We start from the raw sequence: 21,831 nt of genomic DNA, 5'->3' as shown, positions 1-21,831 counted from the left end.
TAAATGAATAGATCAAAGCTGACTGGTTATTCTAATGATTACCATTGTAGTTGTAACGTAAACATACATTGGTATGTGCATTTTGGAAAAGAGAAAGTGTATGCTCATGCTATAGCCAAACTATTACCACATTTTGTTTTGGCCTTGGAACATTTTAAGCTAGTTTATGTTTAAATTATGTTGAAATAAAAACCAATCCCACCTAGAAAATATTTTTCAACCTTTGTTACACATGTGGAGGCAGAAATAAATTTTACCATTTCAAGATTTAATTAAAATGACTGCATGCTTCAAAGTTCGTAGTTAGTCTACTAACAGATCGATTGAGACTGTCCATTGACAAATGTGGAGCTCAAGAGCCGCGTGACTTACTTAAGTGTAACTATATTTCAAAGAATCATCAGGTAATGTTCAGTGAACCAATAAAAAACTTCACTATGGACGATGTACGACTGAAATTTTATCACAAAAATGCTTTATATTTTTGTTTCATGTTAATGCTTGATCTTCCCGTTAACTACCACCAAAACTATTTCGTTCGTAAGTGTGTTTTATCTCCCTTTTCTTCTGTTTAATAATTTTGCTATGTTATTATTATTATTATATAGTAATCTTAATGACAAACAAATGAAAGTAGCCTCTAAACAAGACTTGCTTCACTTTACAACTACATTGTCAACCTTGAGTATTACCAAACTAATAATTTTTCGCTTGTATTCGGTTAAGAAAATTTAGTATGAGTTCGCCAACTGTTTGTATTTGTATGTGTTTAATCGTCTTCTATTTCGAATTGATATTGTTACAGGTATTTATACATAAGCATGTGATTTTGTGAGTAGAGAAATTGTATGTAAAAGCTTTAACCAATCTATTGCAACAAACGCTTCCGTGGCCTTGATTTACATCCAGTTAGTTTTGAAATTATTTTTTTTAAATTATGTTGACATATAGATCAATAAACATCCATATTCTTAGAAAACATGTATTGATGCAATCAGAATGTATTTTTGTAATAAAGTTCACACGGTTTTATAAATGTGTAAGAAAACGTTTTAAATGATGGCAAATATATATTGGGACTCCAGGAATCAAAATTTAATACTAACGTTTTGATTCCTCGGATACCTGTCACCAAATTCTTTTTCAGCAATGAACAGGTGAAGAGGACAATGTATTTTTTCGAACACAGGTATTCAAATTGCATGCATAAGTACATTAAGGGGGAGAGGAGGGAAGGGTCATCCCTTAATTTGTCGCAGTGTCTTTTTTGTTAGTATTGCAACAATAAAACGGGTAGCGTATAGCAGGATCCACGATTTCGGACTAAAACAGGTACATACTTATTTTGGACGATTCCTTAATCGCTTTACCGAAAATTGCTGTAGGGGCGAGGCGAACGGCCAACGTCAGATACTTGAAGTTGTGCCTACCTCTAATGCAACACCTTGAATCACCTTGAATAGCCGCCGCATGGCATCACTGGGCCATGTAGGGCATTGACTGGTGGAATATTTGGACCAGGGTACCCATTTGCCTATTACCCACAGATACCCTAATTTACATTTCTTTCTGTAGAAATAACATGACAGAGCATGGCACAAACCCGATTCTTGAAACACATCCAAGTAGCCTTATTGTTTGAAACAAAAACTAGTACAGTTATGATTTTTTATCTTTTGTCAACTAAAACGTGAGCTCAGTCGCTTGGTTTGGGGAACATCATCTAAAACATGTTGAGAAGAAACATATCTTTATTTCACTTTAACAAGCAGTGGGCTGACGTAAACACACACATGCGCAGCACCAAACAATATAAAGTATTGCTGTATTGGTCGGGTACTGGGTACTAATATTGTACCTGGGTACTCGCCTAAACCACTTTGCATGGGGACACTTTACAGCGTCGCTATGAAATGCAGCGAGGCGCGTGTTGTTTTAATAGCTGAATTGTAGTATGTCTGTTTAGTATAAGGTGACATATGTAACGTGGACACTACATTTTGTGACTGGTTATAATTTGAAATGCATGTATAGGCGTTGGTGCTTAGTGCGCGAAAGAAGAATGTATACCGTGTCAGACATTTCAAAGTAATTAAAGGCATTTCAGCAGCTGTTGTAATCAAATAAACAACTTTTGTGACAATTTGTCAAACATATCCCGGGTTAAGTGAAGACATGAAATACCTTTTGTTATATAAAACGAAAAAGTTAAAGAATGCTGTTTTATATGGTTTTAGTATTTTATTTGTACGGCAGAAGGGATCAAATCCGTGTCCTCTAGATATGCAGTCAATCGCCATATCCATTATTTCAGGGTAGGCAGATACTCTTAATAAGTTGCAAGTAACATATAAACGAAAGTTACCATTGTGGCAGAATCGGTCACCATTGAAGGGAATGTTTTTAAAATTTTAGTTTTTTATTATCGTTATATTGGTGGAAAACAACATACTTTAAAACAAACGAATATTTGAGTGTTTATTAGGGTTATTTTGGTTGAAATCAACATACTTTAGAACAAACGAATATTTATTTGTGTCGATGGGTTTTTGCTCTCAGGAAGTTGGGTAATGAGAAGACTTCAAGAAGCCTAATTAAATCTGGTTTTTATTTTTTTCATTCCTAAATAAAAACAAATAACCTCTTAAAACCGACATGTTTTGTTAAGCAGAATTATACCACATCCGATTGGAATATATCCATATACCATAAATCAGATATTAAACAAATAGTTATGCATAGCATGCAACAAATTCATGAAGTGCATTTCAAAATGCCACGTTGCCTTTTTGGACTGTTTGAAATTGTGAACTACCATCGATTGATATATATATAGGAGTGTAGTCCTTAATTTGTCATAATGTTTCTAAAAAAACACAACGTCAAGGTAATGGTGTTACAATAGTTATATTTTCACCAAACTGTTAAACGCTATATGTTCATCAAACTGTAAAAGGCTTTTGCTTGTCATGCTACTAAAAGCAATGTTTTAAGCCACACACTTCAGAAATGAAACAAAGTCTTTGTCAATAGGTATGATTCAACATTGACGTATTGGAAAAAGAAAAATATATATTTAAGATCAAATAATAGATAAAAGATCAACAATTACTTCAAAAATTCAAAACGAGCATCTTTTATTTTTTGCCCGTTTTCCACATTCCAGGCCACAACTTTTAATTCAGTGTCTCCAAACACAAACTGGACTTTTACCATCTCTTGGTCACCACTGAGCGAACGACCCACGGGCACTCGCATTTCGCCGATTTTCCTGCTGTCTTCGTCGTCGATATACCTTGGGTTACGGTGTGGCGTAGTGTATACGTCGATCTGAAGTTCAGTTGCATCTTCTCCATGAGCGACGTACTCGTGTTCACCAACCATCTCATCCACCTGAAACTCTTGGCCAGCTTTAGCATGGATGCTAAAATAATTTTTACAGAGTACAATCCTGTCTCTGATAACCCGCTTTTCATATGGATCTAGCGCAGGCTCAAACTGCTTGCAGGCTTCTATTCCATAAGTGAACTTGCTCACTCGAGCTGTGATCATGGACGGGTTATGGCCATACAACACTGCTCCCTTTAGAACGCATAGGCCTGCTTCGTCTGGGATGATAAGGCGCTTAGACGGGAATGTCGAACGGACCTTGTCCTGTAACATCCTTGATTCGCTGAATCCACCAACCATCAGAATCGTTCTAATGTTGTATTCCCGTATTTGGTCAAAATACTCGCTTGCTAAAGCACAAATTTGATCGACTGTCTCGGTAAAAAGACCTTTTAAAATTTCTGGATCAAATCTCATTTTGTTTTTGGAGAAGGTTATCTTTCCGTTGTACTTTTCCTTTATGCGTTGTTCATCTTCGAGCTCGACATTATTCAGTTCTTTGTATGTCTGGACGAATGAAAGAGGAACGGTCATTATTTCCCGTGAATCCATATCTGGTGCCACCTTCCGTTTTTTAATTTCAAAGGCGTCCATGAATTCCATAAAATCTTCTCTGTATCGCGTTTGAAGAACTTCCATCACATCAGGCCCAATGATGTCCTGAAGGAGGTCTGTGAAAGATTCATCAACTTTAAGCCCTCCCCAATCTCCACCGTTGGCTTTGAACATTTCTCGTAATGTTACATCTTTGGTCTCTTCATTTATCTGTACTTCATGGACGGTTATATCTACGGTTCCGCCTGTAAATAAGGCAGGTAAATTTTTAGCCGATTATCTTTCGGTGTTTTTGCTGTGTATTTATTAATATTGCGTCTGGGATGATTCAGTTATTTGTAAAGAAAATATCTATAAAGGTCAGACTTCTAAAGCGATAGGCAAATGCAGGGGTAAAATGGTTTATTGTCTTAACAAAATTTCATCAATGATTTAATTATAATAATTTAATTTGAAAACTTGCATCAATGTCCTTTTGGCCCACGGAAGTTTGAAACCACGATTTAAAACATTTCAACTAAACAATTATCAATACACGTTTACGCTTAAACTCGTCTCTAAGCCAAAACTCACATTATACGATACAACACAATCTCTAATAGGTTGGTCTTACCCCCAACATCAAGAATCATGTATCGGTCACCGACTCCCGCAGTAACAAGACTGGCACCCGCCTTGTTTGTTTCCCTGGCAAACGGTAAGTACCGGCAAAACAGCGAAGCGGCTTCTGGCTCTAGACTGAGTAACAACTTATCCGTGTCGATTTCTGCCTGTTCGTAGGAAAGCAAAGTGCATCACTTAGTACAATCTATTCACACTTGTTCACAGGGGTACACAATAACACAGGGTATAGATATCTTCCTGCTCAAAGGAGTTCAAAATAAAACGTGAACTACTTAGTATGGCAACTTTTCCGTGTAGAATATCTTCCTGTTAATTCAGGATAAATGTATTTAGACTGACACCAAGACTGTTTGTATGAGTACATCCATTAGATCAACATCAATAAGGAAGACAAACGCAAATACTCTTACATTTCGATAACTTGGGGGAGACAATAACCACTTCAACTTTATGCGGCTCAACCAATTAGTGTTTGCACTTGACTGATTGTACTTACATTGATAGCCGCTTCCCTCATGAACTGTTTGGCGCTGTCGTCCCATATTGCCGGAACCGTTAAGACCCAGTGAATTTCGGATTCTTGGATTCCAGTATCCTTGGATTTTATCTCGTTTACTAAGTGGTCCTTTAAGTACCTTATGGTTTCTGTGATAACAACAATTGCTGGCATCTCTTGACCAGTAGACACTGACTTTATTTTCATCTCCCGAGTAAGATTCTGAAAATTGTATTTATTCAATGAATTAAGGTTGGAATAAAGATAAGTTTTTCGCGTAATGTTAAAAGCTCTCATTCCGCGAATAATTAAGTCTAGTCTTTCGCGAATCGAGCAGGCCCCATACCACGAAAATATTTTTTTAAGTAAAATCTCAAATTTCAAACCATTTTACCAGCTATTAAAATCGGACATGCATACCTTTTAAAAGAGCATTCTCTTTGTTGATTTTATATTCAGTCAAGATTCTTAAGAAAAAAATATTATACAGGAAAAAATGTAATTGAGAACAAGTCATTGTTTTTTAACAATGCCTCGGCTATATCTTTGCACTGGAACAAGTTTTCATAGAAATATTGATAAATTACGTTTTTTTTTTAAAAGAATAAAAAATTCTGAAACATAATACGCTTTTATGTGGCGAAAGAGTTTGATTGAGATTTGTCTTGAATGTTTTTGAAATATTGAGGCATTATGTTGTTTTCAGAGGATGAACTGTTGGCGAAAAATGGATCTCGAGAGAGTAAAGCAATCTACAGAATATTTGATAAAATAAAAAAATGAATAATACATTACAAAATGAACTCCAATTAAAAAGCAAACGTACCTGAGACTTGTACAGGGCCATTTTAAATCTTTTGAAGAAAAACCAGTCCCAGTGTTGTCCCTCGGCAGCGAGCTTATTATATTCTTGATCTGCTTCTTGACCAAACGAATGAAATTGTTGGTGTTTATCAAACAGTATTGACGAAGTTGTCTTGAGTGATATTCCAATATTCGACCCAGTCCTTGCCCAATTTGCAGCCTCAATCTGAAAAATACGCGTTTGACAGACACTGTTCACATATCATGTTGGACGTGATCATATATGATGTAATCACATGTTTTAACCGACTTTAACGTTATTTTAAAGGGAAATGTTCATGGTTTGTAAAATGTACTTTTTACGAAAAAAAATATTACGTTATAAAGTGTGGCAAATTATGAGTTTTAACGCTGGAAACCTTCAACAAATGCTGATATTTTCTCAAGACCATAATTTAAAAACAAAACCCGCTAGCAACGCGATATGGCTTAGAGTTGTTGCCTGATTGGTTGATCACATGATGTTGCCAATGTCTTCGTTAAAAATTAAAATATCCATCTTATGTTGTATAAGTCATTGTGGCAGAGTGCTTAAGACTTCGTCTACTATAATTGTTTACTATACTGGGTTCGCACCTCATCGTTATAATGTTTATTACTTTAATTGTATTTGCTCCAGAGTTTTCAGATGCACTTTCAGGAAAACATTTTTTTCGTTCAAAAACATGTGCGAGTCGCTTTAAGTCATGGATGTATATATAATTGTTTTTTTCCCCATTTTTCTTATGGCTTTCGGTGCCATATGTTATTTTCACTGCTGTTATTTTCACTGCAATTTTGATATGTACAGTGCTTGATTCCGTTAAGCTTAATAAAAGTAATGTTAACCATGCCGAATGGAATTATGTCTAAATGTCAAAACGAAGTTGTATTATCACCTGAATTTTAATAAAAGCCAGTTTATTCTATTAAAGAAACAAGAAAAAGCTTAAAAGCCCCACTCGTCAAAATATTGCCTTCCGTAATCACACCGATATTTAACAAAGTAATCTCTATATAGTGTTTAATATATCTGTTAATTAACCTTTTTTTCTTACAAAGTGTTCAATACTTAAGTACCTTGGTCGGATTTTCCTCAAAGTTTGCCCTGGTCTGGAAGGCGTATCCCGAGTATGTGGTACCAAAGTCTATGGCCGCCACAATGGGCTTTCTCTGCATTGCGCCTGCGCGGACTGGCATCGCGGTCAGATGACGGGCCATTATCTGTAATGTTTCAATTAATCGTGGAAACTTTATTAAGCAGCACTTTCTGTTCTGGCCAGTATATATATAATTCTTTAAAATTAAGAAATAATTCGCACGTTCAATATTGCCTACAACACAATACTTCCTGATAGCGAAAATGGTCGACACATGTGTATTTTTACTTTTGTTTTAATGTATCTTTGTTTCAACCAAAATGATAACAATACATATTCCAACGTAAACAACTTCTGCTTCAATGTTGACAAATTCCGCCACAATCTTAAATATTGTGTATATGTTACATAAATCTCATAGTAATGATTGGTCATTGCGCAGTTGATGTGGTCCCTGACTTCATACCCAGATAACCAATGTTTAAATCCTGCTGCCGATTTCTTTCAATTTGTATTTTCTTGTTTAACATTATATTTATAACGTATAATTTCATGGATAATCTTATCACTTTGATGGGTTTTTTTTCCAAAATGTTCAGAAATATTTTACATTTGATTACATAAAGACAGCAGCTAATTAATTTGCTTTGAAATTGTATCTGGTTAATGCAGTAAAAAAACATTAATGCTATATATTATAGCTACAGAACTTGAAGAGCTCTAAGACCGATATATAATTAGAATACGACTGTGAAGGAAGTTAAATAAACTTATGCTATTAGGTTACTCTCGTTGACATACATTAATATTACATATTAAATATAGCTAGATGTTATCATCAATTATTATATAAATATATCAAAAGTGTTTCAAGTTCACAAAAAGCAAACACAAACACAAACAAACACATCGAACTTTATTGTGTACCTGTGAGTTTCTCCTCCTTTACATTCAACGAAAATAACCTTGCCTGTATGATATTTAATAAATACTAATTTAAGTCGCAATTGATTTTACAATACTTGGAATTCGACCAAATCGAAAGTACTGCAAATTCCACTTTCGTTTTAAGTAAAAAACAATCGAATTATTGTTAACATAGCTTTAATAATAGAGAACATAAACTAGAGAAAATAAAGGTCATGAATGATTAACCCTATTAATGACATTATTATATATACACATTCATTTTCCTCAGTGCAACTTTCATTTTATGTTTTAATTGCGTATTTACAAATTCCACAAAAATACCAATTCTAGCTAAAACCAATATAGATTTTCAATGATTTTAAACGTTTCATTTAAATTACCTTTCTCCTATCAATAACATCTGTTAAAGCCATTTTCTAATTGAAATAAACTTTTCTCATGAACGGTCATAAGGACTTCCGACTACACTGTATATTCGATACTTAACTTACTTCCTCTTTCGATTTCCCTTTATAGAAAACATTGTACTTAGGTCAATGATGGACTCTTATATACCGTAAACACTTTTCCCTGTAGTTTTCATTATTTTTAGTTGTTATTTAGAAAAAAACAAAACACGACGAATGTCATTGAAAGCCCATGCAAATCATTAATTTAAATTTGAAATTTAGATATAAATTGTGCGCGTGATCTAGATATTCACAGTAAATGATTACATTGTATTTACAATTTACACAATCATTTTAACCTGCTTGCACAATGAAATTTTATGTTATGTCTGCTGACTTTGTACTTTTAATTTATGATTTGTGGCTTTTGAACTGTGACTTTTAAGACATGGCTTATGTTACTCTGCCGCGCTTTTCAATCAAGTGTTTGTGACGCGTGGGAAGACATTGACTATGGCAGACTACAGCAATAGCGATTACGATGATGTAAGTTACATTTTAGCAATAATAGTACCGAATACCATGTTGCCTAGTTTAACTTATCTCTTTTTACTCGATTGTGACGAAAGCTGGCAGCTTATAGAGTCACGTTCTAGTCCTGGGTGGAAACAAGTACTGGTTTCCATTTTGAGAGGACATGAGAAGGGTGTGCGTACGTGATGTAGCACCGTAGCACCGTATCGCCGCAGTAATGCGGTGTTTGCAGCGTATCACCATAAAAATCAGTACTATAAGAGTCTTATCATCGTGGTAATGAGCAAGGGGACCATAGTGACCTATGCCACTGTGTACCCGAGATATTGCGTAAGGTGATGGCACATGTGATTACCCTTAGCTTATTGGCAGGCTATGCGGGATAAAGACATGAACTCGATTCCTAATGCCATTTTGGCCCATATCCTGTCACTCTTTATGTGCGGATGCCTTAAAGCGAGCAAGGCGACCAATGCCACTGTATCCAAGGGTTACCTGACGGTTTTTGCTTTATTTGGGGAAATTAGTATTATTACGAGGAATCTTTTCTGGTCCCGTCCTTCGCCCAAAAGTATGCGTTTATCTGAAATCTAATCAACATGTCACATTACACAGTTTATTTGGGTAACATCCCGTTGATCCAATCCTGCCATGAACACAGATTGTTCCAAATTTTGGTGTGTTTTTCAATGGAATTTTGAAAACAAAAAGTCTTAAAGGGACTCGTTAATCGTTTGTAAATTGCCTTTTTTGCTGTTTTTTTGTGTTGCATTCCAAAATAAAGTCTGTCTTTGTATGACTGCATAAAGCTGTGGAAAAGTCAGCACTGTTGTTCATTTGCAGGTGGTGTATGTTTCTGGTCATATTGTACTTTAACACAATTTATTAGTTAATGTGATGTTTTTGTGTTATACTTCATTGCATTCAAATTGAAGCTGGTTCAGATAAAGCTTACATATTCAATTTCTTACGCAATAATAACTATTTGAACAAGTGTGCGGTTCAGCGCTCACTAACTAGTTAAACCCCCAAGTGTGTCCCTACTGATCGTGTAAAGATGGTTGTCCAAATAGCATTGCTGTGCTGTTTTTCGTCTTATATTTTAATTTAGTAATATTGATTAATGATGGGACAAGTGTGAGGTTATGGCCATGCTAACTACCATGACTCCCCTGTAGAATAAAGTTCCAGTGACATCTTGTTTCACTGACCGTTCCAAGGCCGTTTCCCATCATTTAACGGTGAAGCAATTTTTGGGTATAATTATTTGTGGTGTTTGTATCTGTGTTTGTGGTGTAAGTTTGTTTCTGTTGTTGTTATATGTGTATGTGATATTAATGTGTTTGTGTTCATAATTCATTGTCGTTTGGGTCCTTGCCTTTGTGCCCCTAAACAAAGGTTATTTTAGAACTTTCGACTACTGGACTTGTCCCTGTAGTTTTCATTGCATTTTTTTAGCGTTATGTATATTTTATTTGGCCTTGTTACTTTGGCAGGCTTAATGTAAAGGCACCGTTCTGGTCTTTGTAGTTGCCGTTCATTTTTTAAAGGAAATGATAATATTTCATGCTATTTTCACAATAATTGATTTTGCAGAATGTGTAGTTCGTTTTTTTGTATTTATTTGGTTTATCTTTTGTTCTCACATACATATTGTCTTTTTGCTATATTAGTATGTTGTGATGGTATTTGTAGAAGCTGTATGAATGATATTAAATGAATTTGTATTATGAACTGTATTATGTTGTTGTTGTTTTTTAAATCTGTTTTAAACACTTACACTCGGAATGAAATAGTATATATTATATATATCAACGATTCATAACCTTTATGAACAGAAACTTTGCTATTCAAGTTTAATATAAAAGACCTCATGCTTTAAAATTGCAAGTTACTCAATGCACCTATGTTTAATGTGAAAGTGAATTGTCTACAATGCTGTGAATAAATTCAGGAATAGAGACTTTCGATTCAATGAAAAACTTCACTGTGGACGCCGTACGAGTGACATTTTATCACAGACGTGCTTTATATACTTGTATTATCTAAATGCATGATCTTAACATTAACTGCCACCAACCATAATTGGCTCGTAAGATTGTTTTATCTCCCTTTGATGATGAGGAATGTTTCAGAACTGTTCACTGTGGGATAAATTTGCTGTTTTTATTTGCAAATGTAAAATCAGTGTACGTTTAAAACCTCTAGGTAAATAAAAAACAAAGAATTCAAGGGAACTTAAAAATAAAACTAGCCTAACATAGCACCTACGATGTAAATCATGAGAAAAGATCATTTGTAATACCAGTAAGCTTTAATGTATTCATTTTACTCAGGCAATCTCTTTTTAACATTGTTAACAAAATTGCCCTATTATTACTTTTTTTGTGTTTGTTCATCTACTCTTTCGAAAACATAAATTAGGTATTTGTACATAGGTATGTGCAACTGTACGAATAGAGACAGAGTATGTGAAAGCTTTACCCAAAATATTACTACAAACATGCTATTAGGCCTTGGAACATTTTAAGTTTGTTTATGAAAAAGAGCATTACTCTACCATTGTGTATATGGAGATATAATGATTTATTGTTTTTTTTTTCTTTTCAGCCAAAAGCTTTTGGCTCGATTTTCTCATCGACTTTGGTACAAAACACCAATTTTTGTTAAGAATATATTAGTATAAAAGAAGTTCCGAATGCTCACACGTTTGTGATATATTTTTTTTAAACAATACCATTTTCACTCTAAAATTGAATGGGTCACAAGGCATCAATATATAACAGAACAGTAGCGTTTTTTTAAATGGCTCGCAATTGTGAATTTAGGGGAGGAGGGGACGCATTCGTTGCGCCCAACACTTCAATTGTGCAAGTAAACCTTTTAGTTTAAACTGATATTTTTTACAAGGGATGTGCAAAAGGTAATAACAGCATTTAATTAATCAATCTCGTTGGCACTATTTTACGCGAGAGTGTGGTCATGTGTTGTGGGGGAAACCGGACTGGAGTACCCAAAGCAAACTCACATGTCCGACTTGGTGACCACAAACCAAACCAAAAAGTGAACTTTTCTCATGTCAATTTCGGAGAAAACATGAGAAGAGTATATCAGAACCCACGACTTTATACGCAATATAGCTGAATATTTGTTGAGGACGACTTTCAAACCACCCCTACCACATTTAAACCAAAATACCTGTTGCGCATCTCTCAAACGCAAGTTCCTTGAATCGCTCCTTGCATTGTCAAATGTGCCAAGTAGGGCATGGACGGGTTGAAATCTTGTACACAGGTGCCATATATCCACGGTTACCCGTATAAACTGTTCATTTCGCAGAATAAATACGACATAGCAAAGTATCGCTGTTTTAAAGAAAATAAAACCTAAAAAGGTGGGAAGGTTTTTATCGTTTGTCAAATGAAAAGAGAGCTCAGTCTCAAATCTGGGGGAAAGTCACACCTCAAAACATTTAAATCAGAAATGAATGCCCTCATAGAAAAAATCAAAGCACCAAGAGTGCTGAATGGGGCAAGGCGTTGTTGATACTGACATTGCTAAGTATTTTTTTGTAAAATACATGTAGACGTGAAAATAAAATTGTATTATACAAGAAACCTGGAAACCTTTGTTCAGAACGGCAACATCTGAATAATAAATTTAGTTTTCGACGACTTGTAAATATTGACTGAACAAAACGCATAACCAACAAGGCCAATGTTCGTATTTTTTAAGATATATCAAGCACCAGAGTATTGGTGCATATCTGATCTTTGTGCACAATAATCAAACTTAAACACCTAAGTACAATGCCATGTGTCGTTTAAGCCACCTTGACACCTTAATGTTATTAATGTTAAATGTGGTTCGTCAAAACATTATATTTTTTTTTACATGTCTCCCGCAGTTTGTGTTACACCGATCCACTTTTTGCCGGTGTCAAAATGTCAAGTCAGTAAATAGTACATCACATTGCTATTCTAGCTTGCACCGGCCTAGAATTGCGCAAGGCCCAGCCTGTGGCCTTCTTACGAACATTTGTTTCTAAAATCCTAAATTATCCAGTTGGCCAAGACCTAGTCGCGTTTTAAAATCTGAAATCTATAAGCACAGTGACGTCACGCAAAAACCGAAAACAATACGTACACAAACTACCGAGACTTTCTCGCAACATATATATCGGCCATGCGTGTTCACTAACAACATATTTCCTTTGCCATATTTTGTTAATTTGAATCTCGTCTGACCACGTAAAGTGACATTTTTACAATTGCTGCATTCCCTGGAAACTTTTCGTTGCGTGATATTTTAATAGAGACACTTTTGACTTTTGAAAATATAAACGTGCGCCGAATGATTCATTTTTAAAGATTTATAAATCAAACCAAATGACAAATTTTCCCCAATTTTATTGTAATATGCACGATTAAAGCAACTTTGGTACTAAAACATAATTATTTTATTTTCTATACAATTTATTGCCTCTTTTTAAAGTTTTAATATGTTCAAGAGAATATAAACTATACAGAACGAAAATGGGCCAGACACAAGTTCTGTATCATCATCATCATCATCTTTATCATCATCATCATCATCAGCAGCAGCAGCAGCAGCAGCAGCAGCAGCAGCAACAGCAGCACCTCCACCACCACCACCATCACCACCATCATCATCATCTTTATCATCATCATCATCATCATCATCATCATCATCATCATCATCATCATCATCATCATCATCATCATCGCGGCTCAGATATATACATTGGATAGATGATCTCAGACCAGGAGTTGAGCTTATCTTGTGGATGATTCATTCGATGCCTCATGTAACCCGTACCAATATGACATGCAACGAGCTTGGTCGACCCAAATTATTTTCTCTATTTTTGTCTGAATAACGTTTTAGATGTCATTCAGCGTTGTTACACAACTACTTCTTTGGCGTTTAACGATATTCTACGGCTTTATAGATCATCCATTGAGGTGCGCTTAGGCTTCTTTATTCCTGTTTTACTCTGCGATCAAGCCATAATGCAGCCAATGGGCACGGAATGATATAAACAATTAAAGAAAATAAATCAGTTTATGCATTTCCATGTCAACATGGTATCGTGTTTATCGACATTAATCATCTAGAGCCATTTATGCTTCAGCTCATTTTTAGCCTTTTAGCAAAAGAAACCAAATCAACATTTGAAATCAACTTCAAAGTGATATACTACTCCATTTGCTTGCAAGGTACATTGTATATCGATAAATGCCTTTTAACATGCATCAAATCACTCGTTAGTTCAAGACCACCCCGTTTCAATTTGAACATGCTGACAGTATAATGCCCGGGGAATTACATTCAACAAAAAGAAACTTGTTTCGATATGCAGCACTAAAAATCAGCTCTGTAACGCGCCGGGGTTACAAAATGAGACGTATGGTAATATGCGGTTTAAAATAGCGCAAATTAAAATGCACTCATACGAGTCCAAGTGAATTTGAAATCAAGCCGAATAATCTTAATAAATCATGACGAGTAACCAAGGGGAATAATCATAGATAATTAAACAGAAAATTGAAATGTGTTGACTAAATGACCCTGTCTTTATTTATCTACTACAAAAGTCAAAACTTAGTCAATTATTAATATCGGGTTACATTTAAACAGTTTAACACTAGCAATAAAGCAATTGTAAATCCATCCTAAAACATGCATATTGTATTACAATTGTAATTTACAATACGTATTCTTAGATAATGACAGACACTTATCGGTTTAAGTTTTGGTCCATTCAAAATATCTTTGGATTCGATTTTATTGCCTGTAAACAGAATTTTGAAATAAAGAAATCACGCTCGTCGCTGCTACGGCCTTTTAACGCTTTCAGCGTTTTCACTGAAAAACGGTACTGAATCGCTAGTCATGATTTTAACGTTGATATATTCATTGATGCATCGTATCTTGTTTTTAAAACAGGCGATAGAAATATATTTTGAGGAAAATTCTAAAGAAAGTTTATATGCATTATTCTTATGACCGGCTGCTCAACTTTCCTAAACCAAGTTTATAGGATTTAAAGGGATTATAACCGTTGTAATTTTACAGTTAGCTATTGTAGTATAATACCCAATTAGATAGGAAACAGTTGAGGAACTGACCATCAGAGATGCTTGTGTATAATGTGTTTCTTGTAGTTAGACGTCGTATGTATGCATTGTGCAGATACAAAATATTAGCGATATTTTTTATTTTTTTACTGAGTAATTTGTTACCCAGAACCCATTTTTTAAAAACAAACATTTATAAAGGCCAATATTTTATTTATCTGTTCACAATTCGTATGCGGTTTTGTATCCGATCATTTAAGATAAATGAGTTTAACAATAATAATACATTAATATGAATATGTTTTTTGTGTATTTATCTAGACTTTATTCCGGTAAACAGGATGATGATTCAACATCTAAAGCCTGTTTTTTCCATTGTATATTTACATATTCGTCCCGTTTCCTGTATGATGCAGATTGTTTCCCAACGTTTCCCTTTCTTAGTTCCGTATTGTTTATGTGAAGACGCAGGCTCGGAAGGAGAAACACTAAATCATGTGTGCTATAGTAATAATTTCTCCATACATCATAAAGTATTATTATTGAATAGCGAAGAGCCGAAATATTTACAGGATATTAGAGTAAATACATTGACAGATTTATTCAAACATTTACATTGTCAAACAACATTATTGACCACATAGCACTCGGTCATAAATCTGTCTTCGCTAGACATCGGTTCTGCAATGTTTCATGCATCTTGTTGATGGTACTTCTCATGCTGTTGACGTAATATATTCGCTGGACATTAGTTTTGCCATGCTCCATGCACTTAGTTCTCATGTTGTTGACGTAATATATTCGCTGGACATTAGTTTTGCCATGTTCCATGAACTTAGTTCTCATGTTGTTGACGTAATATATTCGCTGGACATTAGTTTTGCCATGCTCCATGCACTTAGTTCTCATGTTGTTGACGTTTGATACTCTGTAGACATGGTTTCTTCAATGTTTCAACAATACTTTTGAATGTAACTTCTCATGTTGTTGATGTCAGATTCTCACAAGACACGGGTTTTACAGTTTCATGCATACCTGTTGATTGTACGTCAGATATTATTGACGTCAGATACTCGCTTAACATGTGTTCTGCAATGTCACATGCATGCTTGTGGGTGTTACTTGTCATACTGTTGACGTCAGATATTCGCATCACATGGGTTATGCAATGTTTCATGCAACTAATTACTTATGTTACTTACGTCATGTACTCGTTAAATGAGTTACGCAATGTTAAATGCATGCTTGTGGATGTTACTTCTCACGTTGCTGACGTCATATACTCACTAGGCATCGGTTTTGCAATATTTCACCCATGCGTTTAGATGTTACATATCATGCTTTTGACGTCAGATATTAGTTTTTTAATGTTTGATGCATGCTTGTGTATTGTACTTCTCATAGTGTTGACGTCAGATACTCACTTGAAAAGGGTTCTGCAATGTGTCATGCATGCTTGTGGATATTACTACACATAGTGTTGACGTCAGATACTCGCTAGACAGGGGTTCTACAATGTTCAATGCTTGTTTGTGTGTGTTTGGTTGTCATTTTCTTGACGTCATATATTCGCTAGACATGGTTCATGCATGCTTTGGGATGTTACTACTCATGTTGTTGACGTCTGATATTTGCTAGTCATGGGTTCTGCAATATCTTATGCATGCTTGTGGATGTTGATACTCATGCTGTTGACGTGAGATACTCGCTAGTCATGGGTTCTGCAATATCTTATGCATGCTTGTGGATGTTGATACTCATGCTGTTGACGTGAGATACTCGCTAGTCATGGGTTCGGCAATATCTTATGCATGCTTGTTGATGTTGATACTCATGCTGTTGACGTGAGATACTCGCTAGTCATGGGTTTTGCAATGTCTTATGCATGCTTGTGGATGTTGATACTCATGCTGTTGACGTGAGATACTCGCTAGACATGGGTTCTGCAATGTTCGATGCTTGATTTTGTATGTTTGGTTGTCATGTTGTTGACGTCAGATATCCGCTAGTGATGAATGAATTTATGTTCCATGCATGTTTGGGTATGTTACTACTTATGCTGTTGACGTCCGATACTCGATAGACAGTTGTTCAGCAATGTTTTATGCATGCTTTTGGATGTAACTACTGAAGCTGTTGACGTCAGATACTCGCTAGTCATTGGTCCTGCAATATTCAATGATTGCTTGTGTATATTTGTTCTCATGCTGTTGACGTCAGATATTTGCAAGACATGAGTTTTGCAATGTTTCATGCATACTTGAGGATGTTACTACTCATGCTGTTGACGTCTGATAATCGCTAGACAGTGGTTCAGCATTGTTTCATTCATGCTTTTGGGTGTTCATTTTCATGCTGTTTACGTCGGATTCTCTCTAGTTATGGGTTCTGAAAACATACATTCATGCTGGTTGGTGTTAAGTTATCATAGTGTCGGTGTGAGATATTAGCTAGACATCGAATCTGCAATGTTTCATTCATGCTTTTGGATGTTAATACCCATACTGATGACGTATGATACTCAATAGACATGGGTTCTGCAATATTTCATGCATGCTAGTGGATATTACTACTGATGCTGCTGGCGTCAGATACTCGTTAGAAATAAGGTCTGCAATGTGTCATGCATGCTTGTCGATGTTACAACATATGCCGCTGACAAAAGATTCTCACTAGACATGTGTTCTACAATATTTCATGAATAGGTAATAGAAAAATATAAGATATGTTTTAAAGATTGAAATCAACATTATTAATTGAAAAATGTAAATGCATAAGCGAACATAAGGATTAAAACCATAGAGTTATTGCCTGGTTCCATATAATGCATGTTAAATGTACATTTATGATAGGAATATAAATTCGATTTGTTAATATATCAACTGAATACACATGATGATGTAGTCATTTTCAAAAAGCAAAAGAAAATCAGAAACAGAGGAGGCTAACAGTAACATTTGGGATCTGCTTATTTGACGAGAACCAGTGATCACTTTTGTTAAATGAATTGTGGTTTTGCAAGCATGCACACGTTCCTCAGGTGCATTGAAATAACTCTCACACTTTCGGAAAGCTTTCAAACATTATTGAAAATAGAAGCTCTTTGTTAAATATCACATAATCAAAGAGATCAAAATAACGCCTAAATGTGCAAGATGTATAAAACGTTTACATTTTCTATCTGCGATATAGCTATATACACAGTTTTCCGCCTTGATTTAACGCAAACCGTTATCACTCAGTTAAAGTGCTTTCTTTGGAAGTAATACATTATGGTTATGAATACCCAAACGGAATTTACTCAATTTTTAAATTGTGTTCTAAACATAGAAAAACAACATACATCAAACTGATTTGATGAAGGTTTGGATTGTATCAATGGCGTCAAAAGTTAAAGGCAAAGTTTAAGCAGAGAAATAATTCGAAACAGTAGAATTGCCAAGAGAATTTGGAGAATCTAATATAAAATCGGGTTATGACGGATCACAACTCATAGATCAGTCAAGATCATTGTATCTGACAGGAGGTATTGATCAAACCAACGTAATTTGTCTGTACCGTCTTCGTGTGCCTGTGGTGGGCTTTCTGCAAAATATATTTCCTTGCACCCCCTAATTAAAATTGTAGATTGAAACGGACAGAAATGGTTGTTGGCTACTTAATCAAAAGTTGAATTACGGAATGTCCCAATAGAGTCCGTGTGAGAAATATCGTTTTCTACGAACCCCTCAGAATTTTATTACAAACGTCCCAAATGCATGTCTATGAATATTCAATAGAATGGTAAAGTCTACCTTAGGTTATGAACATGTATACGGACTTCACCATTTTAATGCAAATCATAAAAGCAAACTTTATAATTTATTCAAATATTTAACAAGTGCCTTTATAGAACCTATTTGCAAAATAATTTTCCCTTAATCTGTAAAACATACACATATGGCCATGATGTAACTGCCAACTTCCAATGAAATAATAAATTGTAATGATACTTTAACATAAGACCTGTTTTATATCGACGCCTTAGTGGTCGAGTGTTAAAGATCTCGCCTAGTAATCTAGAGGTCACAGGACCGAATCCTGCTGCCGATCTCAAATAACGTCCTATGTTTCATGGATGCTATTTTTTATTTATTTTAATTCTATATTCCATGCTTGTTTATGTATTTCATTTACGTTTTTATATATTCGATTAATTTAACACCGTAGTTATTGACCTTTAAATGCCCTAGAATCTTTTCAAAATAGCCTGGATTTATTTACTAGAATCTATTTTACATTTTATCATAGCACTAATAATGCTGTATTGTGTTGTCTTTTCTTCCAGTAGAATTTTAAAATTGAAATAAAAACCGTGTCCCGTGTTCCCGTGTGCTTGTACTGATGGTTTTCATTCGAGTATTAACATACTTCTTTGAATAGTGTAAACCCTGCTCTCATTCTATTAAGCTCAGTTTTGAAAAAAAAATATTTGAATTTATAAATCATTTAAAGGCCATGTTTTGATCTGTGTAATTATTCAGACAAAAACAAAATCCTCAATCTTAGTTCGGGCCTTTGTGGTACTGCAGTTTATTGAAAGGTGGTGATCTTTAACACAACTGGGACAAGCCCAGAAGCCCAATGCCTGTTGCCATCATGGCTTTAAAGGCCAATAGCCAAACTGCGAGAGCCCCCAAAATTCAGAATTCCATGTTCGTGACTCAGTTTTCTGATATCCAATTAAAATTGCATCCAAAGTAAGGAAGGCCATTCCTGCAACGAAAATTCATATAACGTAGGAAATTTAAGCGCTTTCTGTTACTCAAATAGAGGACTGACGGGCTCGGTTTCATATTGATATATGGTGCCAAGTTTCGGCGTCTTTGACTGGCATTAAACACTCTGAGAGTGCAAATGAAAATAAAAATGTGGCTTTAACATGAATTCAAATACAAGGACGTAAACGCCGTAACGGAGCAGAGCGCTGACACTGAGCATTTTGATTGCACACAGAGCGTTAGAAATACACGAAAATATAGTCATCAGGGTTTTCTTGGCAAACAATTCAAAAGCCCCACTTTTTTGGCAAGTTTATTTTGAGAGTAAAAACATGAAAGTCTGAAAAAGGTCTCTCCAACGCTTATTTAACAACAACAACAACAACAACAACAACAACAACAACAACAACATAATAATAATAATAATAACAGTTCAATTATCCGATTACATTTGTCTAGGCTTCGTTTTCATACAACTGCGCATCTAAACTCCAAACTGTACTCTTTTACACCGGTAGAGCACTCAAAGGGAAATTCTAAATTTCCAACATAACTAGAAATCACTTGGTTGGTAATTAAAGCAATTCTTAAAATTTATAAACGCAACACTCCAGCATTTTGGAATTTATATTGCAGTGGTATGCAGTGTTAATAATTAACCTATAATTAAAAACGAGATTGCGTTCTTTAGAATATTTATTATCCAATAGGAAAATCATTTTTAATTCACATTTATCAATTCTGAACACTTCACAATTCCATTAAACCTAGGAGATTGTATCGAAGGTTCATGCCTGTTCGTAAGTGATTCATGGAACAAATTGTGCTCCCAAAACAAGCACAACGTAATTTATCCATGGGGTACATTTTGATTCTATCTAATTTTATATCCATCAGCCGCGATGGTTAGCTTGATTTATTTCGATACCATCATCTACATCTTTTCTTCTTTTTTATAAAAAAAATAGAGAATTATTGGCAATGTTCAGTTATCCCAAATAATTAGGTGGAGAAGCGATGCAGGATAGCTTGGAAATATTTTGCGGCTAGTTCTCGAACAGATGAGCAGGATAGCATCGTTAGGGTCTCGATGGTCTTAATGTATCGGAACACAGTGACTACCACTTACAGGATATGATGCTATGAGGAGTTACGCGGCTTTAGCAGCTATTACTCTTCTGTTATCGGAATAAATATATAACTTTATATCATTAATAGGGATAGTTTAGTTCATTTGAATGAGGTTAAGGGAGGATGGTTGGTATTTGCTGCTGGTTGAAGGCTGGAGACACTAGAACAATTTTTGGGACTATTTATTTAATGTCTTCTGTACAAATGCTTATTAAAACTGGCTGAATATTGTATCTATTTACCAAATGGTAAAACAACGTTGTGTTTGTAATTTTTAATTGTTTATTGAGATAACGATGGAAATATTGAAAAAGTTTGATATGATTCCTCAGAGGATGGTGTTGAAAACTGCGTGGCTAATTGGCTTTCTGATGGGGCCAGCTTTCGTGCATGGCCAGGTGTCTAGGCCGGGGAAACACACGCTCAGAGATTTTAACAACAGGTAACTGTCTTAAACTGTTTTTGTTTGCACACTGTGACGTGTGGGGTAAAGTAATGTCCTCAATATTATAAGTCATGTATTATAAGCAGACATATTAAAAAAGAAAGCAAGTGCAACACGTTATTAAAGCAACACTCTCTATTTTTCCTTTTTGAACGCTTCTTCATAATGCATCTGCTTTTTAGCGAGGAAGAGTTAACAAAATTAACGATATTAAACAGCACATGGAACAAACAATATTTATTACACGTAAACTGTGCATTTTTTCATTAAATAGTAAAGGAATATTATTTCGTATACGTATACATGTTTAAACAATCATTTCAATATATTTTACTGACATTACGAATATAGTATTGAATATCTCATCATAAAGATAAAACGCGACTTAAATATTATATATGTAAATGTAAAAAGCAACCAACTAATTAATGCACCAATGTTTATATATTCGTTAATATTTCAGATTTATTTTGTGTATTAAACAGCTGTACAAGTTTAAAAATGCTAGGTCTGCAATAAAGTTTAATATAAGT

At 34.9% G+C, this 21,831-nt stretch overlaps 2 protein-coding genes across 5 annotated transcripts in view; one reads left to right on the top strand and one right to left on the bottom strand.

Annotated features, from left to right (window-relative positions):
- Positions 1-2,590: 2,590 nt before the first annotated feature.
- Positions 2,591-8,459, bottom strand: LOC128227088 (heat shock 70 kDa protein 12A-like). Of its 2 annotated transcripts, none has more exons than XM_052937294.1 (6): positions 8,319-8,459; positions 6,989-7,132; positions 5,892-6,095; positions 5,066-5,287; positions 4,559-4,715; positions 2,591-4,190 (listed from the first exon to the last, which is right to left on the bottom strand). In XM_052937294.1, exons 1-6 carry the CDS (start codon positions 8,349-8,351, stop codon positions 3,109-3,111), a joined length of 1,842 nt encoding a protein of 613 aa, XP_052793254.1. In that variant the 5' UTR covers positions 8,352-8,459; the 3' UTR covers positions 2,591-3,108. The 2 variants fall into 2 exon arrangements, with proteins under 2 accessions (XP_052793254.1, XP_052793255.1); XM_052937295.1 differs by lacking the exon at positions 8,319-8,459 and adding an exon at positions 7,936-8,042.
- Positions 8,460-20,270: 11,811 nt separating this feature from the next.
- Positions 20,271-21,831, top strand: part of LOC128226532 (glycine receptor subunit alpha-2-like) — a 54,928-nt gene continuing 53,367 nt past the window's right edge. Inside the window, exons 1-2 of one of the 3 annotated variants that reach the window (XM_052936458.1) lie at positions 20,271-20,289; positions 21,186-21,295. In XM_052936458.1, the coding sequence (XP_052792418.1) occupies positions 21,189-21,295 (107 nt within the window). In that variant the 5' untranslated portion in view covers positions 20,271-20,289; positions 21,186-21,188. Of the gene's footprint in view, positions 20,290-20,736; positions 21,296-21,831 lie in introns of those variants that run through there. The other 2 variants (XM_052936457.1, XM_052936456.1) reach the window with 2 other exon arrangements.

The sequence above is a fragment of the Mya arenaria genome, chromosome 3, assembly GCF_026914265.1.
Source record: "Mya arenaria isolate MELC-2E11 chromosome 3, ASM2691426v1".
In the NCBI taxonomy this organism is placed as follows: domain Eukaryota; kingdom Metazoa; phylum Mollusca; class Bivalvia; order Myida; family Myidae; genus Mya; species Mya arenaria.
Note: the sequence above shows the minus strand (reverse complement) of the source record. Positions and strands in the feature narration are given on the sequence as shown.

Excerpts from the sequence above, each read along its gene's own strand:
- LOC128227088 (XM_052937294.1), bottom strand. The coding sequence starts at position 8,351 with ATGGCTTTAACAGATGTTATTGATAGGAGAAAG. Across the intron at positions 7,133-8,318 it reads ATGTTATTGATAGGAGAAAG|ATAATGGCCCGTCATCTGAC; the intron begins GTAATTTAAATG and ends GAAACATTACAG. Across the intron at positions 6,096-6,988 it reads TTGAGGAAAATCCGACCAAG|ATTGAGGCTGCAAATTGGGC; the intron begins GTACTTAAGTAT and ends CGTATTTTTCAG.